Source organism: Rhinolophus hipposideros (assembly GCF_964194185.1).
Source record: "Rhinolophus hipposideros genome assembly, chromosome: 7".
Lineage (NCBI taxonomy): Eukaryota > Metazoa > Chordata > Mammalia > Chiroptera > Rhinolophidae > Rhinolophus > Rhinolophus hipposideros.
In genome coordinates this window covers 25,051,546-25,066,519 of record NC_138053.1, presented here as the reverse complement: position 1 = coordinate 25,066,519, position 14,974 = coordinate 25,051,546, and the positions used below count along the sequence as shown (strand labels likewise).

Below are 14,974 nucleotides of genomic sequence, written 5' to 3'. Positions count from 1 at the left end.
CCTCAGAAACTTATAAATGAATACAGTACAAATTTTTATCAATATTGAATAAAGGGCAGGGTTTCTCCAGTTGTTCTTTCTTTCTTTCCTTAATAGCTTTAGCTGCATTTACTGGTACACCAGTAATAGTGATAGGTTCAAAATGGTCTCAAATACTGAAGATAATTCCAATTTTTAGGTATCAAGTAAAATGTTATCTAGAAAACATTGAAAATGTCTGGAGTAATGCTGACAAGGTCTACCTCTGATCAAGATGAAGTAAAAGGGAACCAACTTACACTTTTCCCTGAAACAAACAAAAACCAGACAAAAATATGGAGCATGGTTGTTAGACATTAGACATCAGGCGGCTCAGGACGGAGATCCCTGACAAAGGGAGCACAAGCAATAAGAGCCCTGCAATTGCCTGAAGATAGTTCCAGGGCTGCCATATAGGGAGGGAGAAGCCAAGAGGAGCCCAGCAGTCTCCCTGAGATGAGGAGAGAGAATAGAGCGTCGGAGAGGCCAAGTGGCCGGAGATCACAGAGCAGGCTACCAGAGAGGAGAGAGCTGCACTGAGAGAGGTCTCTGGAAAGCTGCAGATGCCTCCTCGCCCCAACTCTTCAGATGACCAGCACATGGACGTGCGTGGACTATCCAAGTTCAGGGAAAGAAGCATGGGTTAGAGGGAACAATGCTTGCAGCTCACATAAGGATGGGAAGAGTTTGTGTTCCCCATAGACAGAGCAGAAAAATTTAACGAAGTTTAAAAGCAAGCCTCAAAGGATCAAATTATTGTCCAAGTAGTGTGACTTATCTGCATCCAGAATAAAGCTACAGAAGATCACAAATACAGCTGTATTTGCCTAGCACCCAACAAGATAAAATTCACATCTATCACCCAGTCAGAAAGTATGGGAAATGCATATAAAAAACACATCCAGAGTGAGACTTGATGAAAATAGAAGAAAAACCAATCAATAGAAACAGACTTAAAGATGACACAAATTAAATAAATAGTATACAGAGACATTAAAACAGTTTTTATAACTGTATTCCATATATTCAACAAGGTAGAAGAAAGATTGAGGATGTTGAATGGATTCATGGCACAAATACAAAAACAAAAAGACTGAAATCAAACATCTAGAGATGAAAATAGCAATATCTGAGATGAAAAATACACTAGATGGAATTGACAGCAGTTAAACATTTCAGAAATAAAAGGAAGTGAACTTGAAGACATAACATTAAAAAATTATCCAACGTGGAACACAGAGAAAAAAGACTGAAACATGAACAGATAATCACAATATCATTGTATATGTATATATGATATACATTTTCACTTATATATATATGTACAATTGGAGTCATTAAAGAATGATGGCAGATAGCATTATATTTGAAGCAATAATGTGCACAATTTTCCAAATTTGATGAAATTTATAAAGCCACACATTCAAGAATCTTAACAAATCTCAAGCACAAGAAATATGAAGAAAATTTTACCAAGGCACATCATATTCAATTTTCTTAACTAAAGATAAATAAAATAACATAAAAGCAGCCAGAGGAAAAAAAGACACATTATATCAGAACGAAGATAAGGATGACATTAACTTTTTCATCAGAAATAATGCAAGTTAGAGACAGTGGGATAACATCATCAAAGTATTGTAAGAAAAACAATGGAACAATCTGATATTCTAAACTCAGTGAAAATAGCTTTCAAAAATAAAGGCAAAATAAAGACTTCCTTAGTCATACACTATCTAATAGAATTCATTACTAGCAGACCTGCAGTACTAGAGCAAATTTGGTTGCACACTGCAGAATGGAACTGAATATTTTATGTTGCATTTTGCTTCCCAGCCTGCTGTCCAAGGGCCACTATTGATACTGCCTTCAATAAAGAGCAGGATGAGTTGAGTTCACTAGGTTTTTTTGAGCACAGAGCCATACAAGGTTATGAACTGGAATGCACATAGGACATCTATTCTAATATGAAGCTCTTAGGAGCTTGTTCCTGTCCTAGCTCAGGTAGTTCCACCATTTTATTTATTTATTTTTTATCTTTGCTCCATAAGTCTGGAGTGTTAGCTGGGAAGACACAAAGGTTTGGGGGCTTGATGGCTGGAGGCAGAGGTCATTTAGAGGCATCTTCACTCACATGTATGGCAATTGATGATGTGGGTCACATGGGACCTCAGCCGGGACTGTCAACTGGAACAACTATACTTGGCTTCTCCATGTTGCCCAAGTTCCTTACAGAGTTACAGCCTTAGGATAGTCAAACTTTATATGGCATGTCAGAGAATCTGAAAATGAGTGCCTAGGAAACAAGGTACAAGCTGCATTGACTTATACTCTAACCTCAGACGTCACCCACTATCACTTACACTGCATTCTATTACTTACAGCAAGTCACAGACCAGATTCAAGGGGAACAGAATTAGGTTCCATTTCTAGATGGGGAGTGGCAAGATTCTGGAAGAGCATTTGGAATGAATGATATTGTTGCAAGAATATTTAGAAAACACAGTTTGGCACATGAAAGATTATTATGATCCAGGAACCAAGTGAGAATGTGTATGGCATGACTGAGGAATAATAAGTAAAGCTATGTGGCTAGTACATAGTAGCATTGTCCCAGGATGATGAATAGCCAGAAATTGGGGACAAATTTTGAAGGACTTTTAATTTTCATACTGAAAAAAAATTTTTTTAATTAAAAATTATTTTAAATTTTTTTTAAAAAAATTTAATTTGTAGTCAATAAGTTACTCTTAAAGGTGAATTGTTTTTGTTTTTAAACTAGAGGATTGACATGAGTTATCCTTCATTTTAGATAGATGACATAGGTATAGGGATGTTTAGGAGACAAATGGCAGCAGTACCAGTTGAGGATATGAAGGACTGTACTAAGCAGTGACAGTGTGAATGAAAAGAGCTGAGCTGAGATGTATTTTGGAGGTAGAATCTTAGTGAGAGAAAAGGAGGCGTCAAAAATGGCTCTGAAATAAATGGGAGTGCCTAAGAGGCCCCAGAACTTGGCTGCTTTGCCTAATGTGGATTCCTCCAGCCCTGGGCTGACTTACAGATCAAGGCTTACCACAGATCTCACAGCCAGTCAATCCCAACCATGCCTGTTGATCTGCTCGTGGGAGCTAGTCAGCTACTGCTCTACTCATATATTCTATTGACAATTCTGAAGGCATCATAGGTAGATGTCGAGAGCAAAGACCAAGGTCGTGATAGGCCTCCAAAGCAGATAGGACATAAAAGCACAGTTTTCACTATGAAGGTCTTACTTCAATTGATGCATATTGGTTCCTGAGGAGTAGAGAAGAGCAAATTCATGCAGTTTAATTGTTCTTCCCAACAGGAAAACTGTAGTCAGAACACTGTTTTCTTTTCATTTAATGACTGGTTTTCCTTAGTCCTATTAGATTTTTAAAGAGATTCAAACTTCTTCCTACCAACTTCTGAGACGTTATCAATGAACCACACATAACCCGTTGAACACAGCAAAGCTGTAATTAAACTAAATGACTATGCAAATAGCTTTCATTACACAATGACACAGTTTTTGTCAGGACCATAGGAAGAGTTTAATTACATGTCTAGACACCCCCTGAATTCAGAGCAGCAGTATTATCTTTGCTTACAAGAGAGTTTGAGCTTTTGGTGATTGCATTTTTTTTTTTTTTTGAAAGACCAAATGGTAAGATATATTTGGGGTTTTTTTTCTATTTTTTTTAAATTCCACATTCTATTTTAATACATCTTTGATTTAAGAACTATTTATATATCTGTGGATACAAATATTTTCCAAGGAAAATGGACAGATTTTCTCTGTTTGTCCTATTTGATATACACTTCACTTCATCCAAAAACTTTCTCTAAGACACCCCAAATAGCTACTCTTAACTTATTAATATATAAAGCATGTACCATGGTCTAAAGCACAGCCATCTCTCGTAATAGTTCTTCCGGCTTCCTCATCCTTATAAAGAAGCTCTTCTCTTTGCCTGAGGAAAGGTTGCTTCCTATGTTCATCCTCAGTCTTGCCCAATGAGCTTCTCCAGACAGAACAGAGTGCAGCCTCTTTGTAAACTCTTATAGCCTCTGCTTGACCAGAAGGTCAAGACTCAGGAGCTTCCTTTGTTTATCTTACGACCAATCTGCATTCTTCCTTCTCATTATAAAAATGTGTTTGCTCCTTCTTTCTCTGAAACTGTGGATCATTTTGGGGTCTTTTTCCAAGCTATGCCTCATCTCCAAATACTACCTCCATTGAATTGGTCAAATGTTTTCATAGCCTCCATTCCTAAAATCTCATCTTTTTTGAATCTGACCACATATGTTGGACACAAAAGAATGAAATTATCATACACTTATCCTCTCTAAACATTCTCAACAACCTTTTGGGAAGTTGCCTCACAAACATGCCCTTGCTCTAATCTTAGATACAAATACATTTTATATACTGATTCATTTGTTGATTACATGTGCATTATTGTAGGTTTCTTTATATTTTTGTCAGCCTGAGGCTTGTCTGTTTAAATCGGGATACATTGCTTTTTTCCATTTTTTTGCATAATATTTAATTTAAAAATGATAACCATTCACTCACTAATAATTACCATTGAGAACAATGACAATGTTTCACTGAAATCTTGGTTGAGTGAATGTTTTTGGTTTTGAGTTGAATCTAAGGAAAGCAGTACAAGTAAATGATATTTCCCACCAGTGCCACAGAGACCAATGTTGGAAATATGTATGTATAGAGTTTTCTGACAAGCATAGACGGGAAAATGAATTCCAACCTGTTGAAAGTATCCATGTTTTATCACTCTGACTTCGTACACCAGGAAACTGGTCCCAAAACCAGAAACAAGAACTGGAGTCTAGCTTTCCTTCATGATCTCTCTTTCTATCAAGTACTCTAACCTGACACCCCAGATTTCCCTACAGAGAGGCATCCATAATTATCCTGTTAGTGTCCTGCTCCCTTTCCCCATGACACTGCTACTCCAGGAAGCATTTTTGAGCAAATCCAGACACTACTAAGCCACACCCAAAACCTAAAGCACTGGTGCACACATGGGAAGCTTACTGCAGGGACAGCAGGCCCATTCGTCTACAAGTTTATCACTGCAGTCCACAGGGCGTCTTCATTTACAAACAGAGGCCTTTTGGCTTGCCCATTCTTCACTGATGTATCATTGGAAATGGCTGAATCACTGCTCGGTTCCATTTTATTACCCTGAAAAGTACGATTTGTGAATGTTTCAGACATGAAGGGAACTAAAGTGAAAACTAACAGATCAATTTTCAACTGTCATTCACTGAACTCCCCTGAGGCATAGGCTATATTGCATATTCAGATTAACTTCAAAGGGTGTGAAAAAATTAAGTCAGCCCTAACTATCCACTTAATGCTACTACAGAAGTACAAAAAAAGGAATTATGTAATTTTCTAACATGCTATTTCAAAGATGAAACCATTTTGCCTTATTTTAAAGTTAAAATGCATCTATTGGGTTTTGATGTTGTAATCTCATTCATCTCATACTCGGTGAGCGTCTTTGAAGTGACTAAGTTTTATTAAACAAGAAGTATAATGTGTTTCTCAAACACAGATGCTGAGCCTTATTATGGCTAAATGTATCAAAACAATGTTACTTTGGAACTATATAGCTACAATGCAAGCACAAACATTTTAACTTCTATTACAAACTAATAATAGCAAAGAATAAAAGATGCCGATCAGCACCAATAGGAATTTCAGTGTTTCAATAAGAAACTTGAGCTATTTATTAATGATTCAAAAGTATATACTGAGTGTGTACTTAATGCCAGGCAGGAAACTAGGAATCTGAAGACACAGATAAAAATGGCTTGTCTTCTTGGTGTTTTTACTCTAGTGAGGGAGATATCCTGAACATAAAACTTGCGAAGAAACAGACATGCTGTAAAGAAAAATAAGAGGAATCAGTAAACGCATATAAGAATGGGCACATATGTTAGTCTGGAAGGACAGGTGCAGCCTCCCTGAGGGACTGATTAATTATAGTTTCGTCCTGTGGATGGGGAAGGCTGGCCAGAAGGTAAAGGGTGAAAAAGCATTCCAGGAAGAGAGGGCAGCTGGACAAGGTTGCTGAGGTGGGGAAAAGATTGGGGCCTTTGAGGAACTGAAAGAAAGTCTGTACGGGTAGAACAGAACCAGAGAGGGGCAAGTGGCAGAATAGGAGGCTGGAGAGAGAGGCAGGAGCCAGATGACCAAGGCCTGGAAAGCCAGAATACAGTAATGGGAAACCACTGAAGAGTTTCCCAAGAAAAAGAAATGGCCTGATTCTCTGTGCTGTTCTGTGGAAAATAGATTGGAGGGGGACACACAGGAAATCAAACAGAGTAGTTAATGAACTCCTGTGGTGATCAAGCTACCATCGTGGAGATCACAGGGAGAGAGGCAGGGCGTTTTCACAGGGAGAGAGGCAGGGCGTTTCAAGAGACATTTTGGAATTAGAATCGGATGAATTGAATGGAGGCAGTGAGGGAGAGGAGAGAATCAGTTTCTGACTGGAATGCCTGAGTTGACTGAGATACCACCTTTTGAGGTGAGAAAAACTAGAAGGTCAAGCATTCAGCTTTGGACGTGATGAACTTATGGTACCTATGAGACAGTCAGTTGGAAATGAGACATAGGCAGGTAGATAAATAGTCCGGGAGCTTAAGAAACAGGTTTGAACTAGAACATCTTTTTTCTTTTTAGGATACTATAATGGAATGGTCTTTACAATCTTCAATTGCTAGCAATGTAATTATCAAGTTTGTTTAGTTCATATGAGACCAGACATAGTTACCAACTAAAATTTTTATTCTTATTCAGGGCACATCATTTGTATCAGATGGATGGTGTTCAGGATAAGCAAATATAAAATGCCTGTCACTTATAAAACATTTATGTAAAAATGTATCACCTAAGTAATGTGTAATTTTTATAGTTAAATTCTATATAAGAAAAAGTTAAAATTAATTATAATCCCACCACAGCATTTTTTATACACATGTACTTTTAGGGGGGCTATAAAAAGTAATTGAAGCGAAGGGAGTAGACAAAAAGTCAAGAAGGGTTTATAGCAAAAGTGAAGGTTAAGAGCGCAACCTCAATAAAAATCTAGAAGTAGAGTTTCTTTTTCGGTCCCAGGTGTTCAAGGAGTTACAGGCTTCGGTGCAGACAGGGCCAAGTCCAAGAACCACACCACGCACAATCAGTCCAGAAAATGGCATAGAAACCGCATTTAGAAACCCAGATCACAAAGATAGGAATCACTTAAGGGGGTAGACCCCAAGTTCCTGAGGATCATGCACTTTGATAAAAAGCACAATAAGAAGGTCCTGAAGAAATGCCAGCCAACATCGCCAAGGCCATGAGTGCAGGGGCTGAGGCCATCAAGGCCCTCCTAAAGCCCAAGGAGGTCAAGCCCAAGACCCCAAAGGGCAGCAGCTGCAAGCACCATCCACTTTCCTACATCGTCCACCCCAAGCTTGGCAAACATTCTCATTGCCAACGGTCTCAGGCTCTGTCGGCCAAAGGCAAGGCCAAGGTTCAAACCAAGGCCGCAGCCTCAGTCACAGAGCAGTGGCAGCTCCACCTCCAGCTCAGGTTCCGGCTCCCAAAGGGCCCAGGCCCCCAAGAAGGCTCCAGAGTAGAGGTCTGTCTGACAGTGTGAGGAGGGAAGGGCTGGTGCGACCCCTGGGCTGCTGTCTGTGCGAGGATGGTCTCCTCTTCCTGTGATATATGTACCAATAAACCTGAGGCAGGATCTGTTTAAGAAAAAAAAAAAAAAAAGAGAGAAAGAAAGGAAGCAGAGTCAGAAAAAAAAATGTGTTCAGTCATGTACTTAACTGTTTATTGAGCATGTACTGATGGCTAAGGACTGTTTTAAATTCCAAAACAAGATTCACAGACTGCAGAATATTTTATGTGACCTGTACAGGGTTTAACATTTTTCAACATTATTACCAATATTTACAATGTGGAATAATTTAAATTCAAAAAATCTGAATTTCTATCTTGCCTTGAAAAATCAGAAGAGCTAGCAACATGGGGCCTGCATTTCTGCCTGACAACAACTGGCTGAACCTGAGTGTCCTTCACCTCTTGAAGGACCATGCTCTCTCCAGGGACAGATGTAGTCCCTAGGACTTCCAGTGTGTCCCTTTTATTTCACACTCGGCCAACTTCCTTCATTTTTTTAGGGTAACCTCATGCCCCTAGAGAGTTTGTGAGCCCTACTCAAGAGACACAAAATCAAATGCACTCTTGCTGCTGCCACTCATGCTAAGAGCAAGGGAAAGATGCTGAACTTTTTAAGCAGGGAGTGACTTTGACTTGACTAGATCTGCACTTTAAAAATGCAGGTGTGGAGTATGGGCTGGAGAAGAGCTGATAATTAAGTTAGGCATCAGAGTAATTAAGAGCAAAAACACCTATGTGGCTTGGCTGAAGGCAAGGGCAGTAGGTAGGGATGGAGGCTGGATACCTCAGACATTGAAGAGGGAGAACTACACTCAGTCATGGGTTGGATGTATTCTCTATAATAATCAATCACATTTAAATGTCTGTTCAAACAATAATTATGAAGTCTTTGCCATGGCTGTGAATTTCTAAGAGGACACATACAATTATGCTTTCAGATAATAAATCAGACAAATTTCAATACACAGCACCTTGACTTTATTATAATCATAATTAGCCAATTTGAGCTGATATGGTTAGTATGTATGAAGAGAACTAGTATTCTCCGAGGGGTAAACGTTTTATTTTTTCGCAATTGGTTCCATATAATTTCAATTTCATTTCACTTTTAGGTAATTATGATTATATGATTAGAATGATGTATAGTTTAAAACTTGTTTTTCTTTAGGGTGTTTATTTTTAAATCACAATACGTGTATGTTGTTGAATCACATAACTTAAAGATTATTATAATTCTGAAAATAGTAAATATAAATGTTGGAACCATGAATATAATTACATGAATGTTACTTCATTATATTCCCTGTTCAGTACCTACATGAAAATGGGATTGTCCACCGTGATCTCAAACCAGAGAATCTTCTCTATGCAACTCCAGCTCCTGATGCACCACTGAAAATTGGTGAGGACATTTCCTGATATCTTATGACCTCTTGTCCCAGAGCAGAAGAAATTTATTCTATGGAATTTTTAAATATGGCTGCATCCAGTTTCATCTCTGTTCAATGTCCTTGAATATTTGGTATATATAAAGGAGTAATGCATTGTTTTGGAAGTCCATGCTCTTTCCTGGAATATTAATCTGGAATTAGTGCCTAAAGTTGACACTCTGTTGCTGGACGTCATATGGGAATCACAGGTCTTGGAAATGACAGGGACTTCAGCGGGTGACCTTATATTTTGTACATAAGTTTATATAGAAGAAAATCACAGATAATGTTACACTTCTTTTTTGGTTATTCATTTTTGTTCCACGCATTAGATGGAGCTTATTTTTAGATAATCAAGAACTTTGACACAAAGTATTTAGCACCTATCAGTGAATTTAGACTCTGAGTCACTTGTTTACACAAACAGAGATAAATTAAGATCATATTTCCCAGAGTGTACTCCACAGAAAGCTGGTTCCTCAGCTGAACAGACAAGGGTGAATAATTCCTTTTGGAAGGAGATGGGAGTGGGTTTTGGGGTGCTAAGTTTGGTCAAATAAATTAGAAAATGGCAACTTAAAGTTAACCAAGATTTTTATTTCTGCAGGACTTCCTAGAACCGTAAAAATGCTAGTGCATAGATTGACATCTACTAGAGTGTACTGCAAGTCTTTTCTTAAACTGTATTTGATTCTGGAAACCTTGATTTTTTTTTTCCCCATTAAGCATTATAAAGAACTACAAAGGTGAACTGTAGGAATTCTGATCTATCCAAAGAGATCTTTAAATCAGCATTTTAGAAGAAAGCATATTAAATATTACTTTGCATGTGCCTTCCAAAGCAAATCTTCATTTGCAAAAAAAAAAAAAAAAGAAAAGTAGCAAAATTTGTTTGAGATGGATTCTGCTTTGTAGAATCTGTATTAAATCCTTTGATGGGCGTTGCTCTCTTGGTGCTCTCCTTTACAATCTTAATCTGATGAGTTCAGTGCATTTATAAGTGTTAACACCTTTGAAAACTAAGTTATACATGTCATGGAAGAGCTCAGATAACATAATGTGCTTTATGAATGCAAAAACCTACAGAAAAAATTACTGGAGTCCCGCAGGGCAGCCAGCTTGTTCTCATTATCACTCCTGAAAGGCGGTGGGCAGCAGGGAGGCTCCCATTTCTTTTGACACCACTTTTAAAGATTTTTATCCCTAAAGAAATGTCTTTAAATGGATGGATAGACACCATGTTAGGCAGGAGAGCCTTTCTTTCTGAAGGACTTCCTGCTGCTTTCCCTGATAAGGAGCAGCACCTCCGGGAAATGTGGGTTTGTCTTTGAAGTTCAAAATGGCAGGGATTCTGCACCTGCCTCTCTTGAAGAATGGCCTTGAAAGGTTTCCTGATGTTTCCTGAGTAAGACAGACGTAACCCAGCAAATAGACCCTAATGGCAGCAACTTTTGATAATGTTTTAGCTAGGTAATATTCTGAGAAATAAATAAAAACGATTTTTAATTTAAAAAAAAATGTCATATTCCTCACAGGAGAGTAAATTCGTATCCTCCAAGTATGCTAGGGAATGACATTATTCATTTGAAATAGAAGAAACCTTTTGATGTTTGTGTTGTTCATTTTCTTGACAGTTATGAAAGTCTAATTTTTTTATTCAGATGTATTCCAATGGATTAAAAGTTCTTAATTGTATCACTAATTCTATATTGTACTTTGCAGTTACTGTTTCATAAATCTCAGATTTAATATTAGACAAAATATATCTATTGCAACTGTTAATTACTTCAAAAAGAAATAGCTTATTTGCCAAAAGCTGGGAATTACAGAGAAAAGTATGAAGTGTACTTGGGAGTCATATTTTTCTCCAGTTCAAGGCAAGACTTAAATTATTATTATGACTTTTTCTTGTTTCCTCTCCCTGGCAACTGGTCCCTAGCTATGTTCACACCACTATCAAATACAAAAACAAGCAAATAAATAAAGAAGTTAGTTTTAATTTGAATAACATGAGTATTCTGTCATTTTATAAAAGCTGAGAAAGACTTGCTTCATTAATTTTTTTTCTTTTGTTGTTAGCTGATTTTGGACTCTCTAAAATTGTGGAACATCAAGTGCTCATGAAGACAGTATGTGGAACCCCAGGGTATTGCGGTATGCTCTTTAGTACTGATATTTTACTTTTATTGTTATATGAAATCTATCTTTATTTAATAATCTGTTTTTTAAAAAAACTCCTAATATCTCTATTTAAAACACAGTTGAAAGCGCGTCTCCACAAGGAAGGCATATATAAATGATACTCAGACCACCTCTTGTTCTGTCTGTATGAGGGGTTCAATGATGTCGGTTTTTAGACATGCCTGTTAGAGCAGTAGAGGGTGAGTAGACCCAGTGAGGAAGAACTGGGTGCTGTGCACTTGCCCTTGGGGCAGTAGCTACTTCTGAGCCCACTCAGGAGTGGAAAGACAATAACCAGGGTAGAGGGCAGGGAAACAGCTTTGTTTGTGGTTGGAATTAAAGCCATGAGCCCTTTGTCACTTTCCTTATTTGCTTTTTGTTTGGGATGGTTTGTGAGGGTAGCATGTGTCATTCAGGTGGCATATGGGACACAGTGAGAATGGGGTAGTCCCTAGTTCTCATTGATGGCACTGGCCTAGCTTCACTAAGACAAGGGCTTCAGGTGGAGCTCCCCTCCCCCCCCGCCCCGGTTTCCCCGGTCTCTGGAGAGGGACTGAGCAGCAATCCTCACATGCTCTTGTCCAGTCTCCCAGGCTGGCCTGAAGGCACCCTGTGTTCAGTCCACAATTGAGAGGCAACAAGAACTTTTGCTCCATGCCACTTGCCCTTTTTTCCTTGATGGCTGAATTAGTCTGGCAACAACTTAAAAGCCAATAAACCTTGCAAAAATTATCAAGAATGCCTAAAGTATTTGTGGCTAATGAATATGTTACAAATCAATTAAAATCCTAATCTGCACTATAAAGAAAAAAGACAACGTGTCAAGTTATCAATCTTAAGATTAGCTATTGTTTTCTCTTAGGATCAATATCTCTTTACACCAGTCTTCCATCACTCATTCCTGTCTTCAGCAAACTTTCCTACTGTATACTCAAGCCAATGCTTGGCTCCTGGGAGACAATTCTCTGCCCACCTCTGCCCCCCACCCGAGGGACTCACAGTTTATAGGGGAACAGACATGTATCCAAAAGAGTATAGCACCTTAAGAAATACCATGTTATGTTAGAGGAAAGCCATTTGGAAACATAGGAGAAAGGTGGTATTTGGAGTTACCAGTCTTAGTCTTCCACGGTATTTATATTTGTTAGTCAAACCTGTCTCAGAAGTAGACACTCAGAAGTAGAACTACGTCACTAACTAATTTTAACAACTTTTGAATTCATGGAAATCAGACTGGAAAAAGTTCACTATGAAGCCAAGGAATGATTGAATTAACAGAATTTTAGTGCTTGAAGAAACTTTAAACTTCATTTACTAACAACATTCTCATTTTATTAAGAGTATGACTTTCCCAAGATTCCACACCTAGTTGTTAGTGGATCAGCAACTAGAATCTAGGTTTCCCCGGGTCTAACAACAGAATTATAGAATTCCATCTTTAAAAAAGCACTAGAGATAAATTAATACAGTTTCCCTTCATAGAAATATTTATCACTTATTGCTTTTAGCTTAAAATGATTTCTATTTTAATTTTTAAAACCTCATAAGTATTACTTAGCTATTGTAAGGAGTAAAAATTGAGATCTCTGTAATTAATATTAGTAACCTCATGCATTCTTCCTCACCTTTCTTCATGTTTCCATCTTCACAAACATTTTACAATTTTGCTTTTCACTAGTTTCCCTGATAAATCTAAAATATGATTTCCTTGCAACTCAATTGTTCATGAATCCAAGAATTACACAGAATTAAGTGTACCCTTCTTTCTATTAGTTCTTTACATTGTGCCAAATATTCTTGTTCTGGATCTTAAGCTTCTTGAAAAGAATAGTTTATCAATTAGGAGTAAATTCAGAAAACTCAAAATAACTGTGGCTTAAACGAGATTTGAAGTTGATTTCTCTCATGTTAGAAGTCAAGAGATAGTCAACCTTGGTGGATTCTGCAGCTATGGCTCGGCAGGCATGATGGATTGTAATGCCAGAGAGCTAGGCTTTTCCTGTCTTGCTCTACCATTTGTTAGCATGCTTCCTGGTGGTCCAAAATGGCTGCTTGAAATCATTCATTACATCTGAATGCTACACAACAGGAAGGAAAAAATGCTGAAAAGAGTCTACCTTTTCACTATTAAATGGACTTGCTGAAGCCCCACATGTCACTTCCACTTACATCTTATTGGCCAGTACTTAGTTACATCCCCCACACTGCCACAGAAGCTGGCCATGTGTCCTTTGACTGGACATGTTGCTGCCCCAAATGAATCCAGTGTTCTGTTACTAGGAATGAGTATTGCATTAGATAACTCGCTATCTCTACCACAGACTTATGAGGAAGATTCCCATTCATTCCTAGGAAAAAAATAATGTGACAACCATTGCATTATGCCATGTTTCCTATAGGCATCCTCTTGTTTTGTTTTTATGTATTTTATTTTCCTTAGCACTGTGAGCTGACAACTTGTCCATGACTCTTCCCTTCTAATGGTGCCATATTCACTTTCTTGTTCTCTAATTCATATGACCTTATTTGTCTTCTTTCTGAATTTCTTTCATGTCTCCAGATCTCCAAGACTATGGAGGGGAAATGGAACCCTGAATTGAATACCATGTGCCAGATAGGGTTGCCTATTTGTGATCATTAATTTCTGACCAATTGATAACAACATTGAAAGAGAACTGAGAAAAGAATGATATAAGAAATTAAGGATTTCCTACAACAAGAAGGCTGATGGGCAATTTAGTAATCGTTATCTAATATCAAATATATTAAGTGTGTCAAGGAGGTAGGTAGGTTGGAGCAATTCTCTGAGAATTGAACAGCCCTGAAATGGGACGATCAGGAAGAGATTACACTAGTGAGCTCTTAGAGTCCCTTCTGTGACTAAGAGATAGGAGCATCATTTCAAGGGCTTTAATAATAGTGATAAGAGCAGTTCTTTCTCACAGCATTGCAGAATGGTCATTCTATGAATGAATGATTCATTGATTGATAACATGAACATTGAATGTTTAATAGGCTCCATGTTAGGCACTAAGATTACAAGAGTGACAGTGTATGGTCTTGCCCTTCAAGGATCTCATGGGCTATAAAAGAAGAAAGACCTGTACACAATAAATCAAAGCTTGTTGTGGTAAGTTCTATGTTTATCTGAGCCAAGGATACAGAGGGGAGGGAGCAATTAATTCTGCTTAGAGAGGTCTTCACAGAGGAGGGGCATTTGAGCTGGACACTGAAGGATGAATAGGAGTTCGACAAGTGAAGAGGTGGCTGTAAGACATTTTTTTGTCAGCAGACACAGGAAGGGAAAGTCACAGAGGAGTGGTAGCATTTGGCAAGTATAGGCACTATTTATTACTTCATCACTTTGATTGGAACGTAGAGTCCTTGATACAGAGGATACAGATGGACTTGGAAAGGAAGAATGGACCATATTTTAAAAGAATTTGTACATCAGGCTAAAGAATTCAGACTTGCTTTGGTACATAATAATGTGGTAGCAAAGGATATTAATCAGAGCAATCACATTTTTAAATCAAAGCTGTATTTTATAACTATATTGATAATGACAGATGGATCTGAGGGGAAAAAGAGATCAAAAGAAGAGAAATTAGAA

At 38.0% G+C, this 14,974-nt stretch overlaps 1 protein-coding gene and 1 pseudogene across 3 annotated transcripts in view; both read left to right on the top strand.

Annotated features, from left to right (window-relative positions):
• The window catches only part of CAMK4 (calcium/calmodulin dependent protein kinase IV), a 193,544-nt gene that overhangs the window by 154,894 nt on the left and 23,676 nt on the right, over positions 1–14,974 (top strand). For both annotated transcript variants that reach the window (XM_081053187.1, XM_081053188.1), the window contains 2 exons: positions 9,062–9,152; positions 11,260–11,334. In XM_081053187.1, the coding sequence (XP_080909313.1) occupies positions 9,062–9,152; positions 11,260–11,334 (166 nt within the window). The remainder of the gene's footprint in view (positions 1–9,061; positions 9,153–11,259; positions 11,335–14,974) is intronic.
• Positions 582–7,701, top strand: LOC308500164 (large ribosomal subunit protein eL29-like; annotated as a pseudogene). Its single transcript has 2 exons — positions 582–660; positions 7,196–7,701. The product of its transcript is annotated as a large ribosomal subunit protein eL29-like (transcript).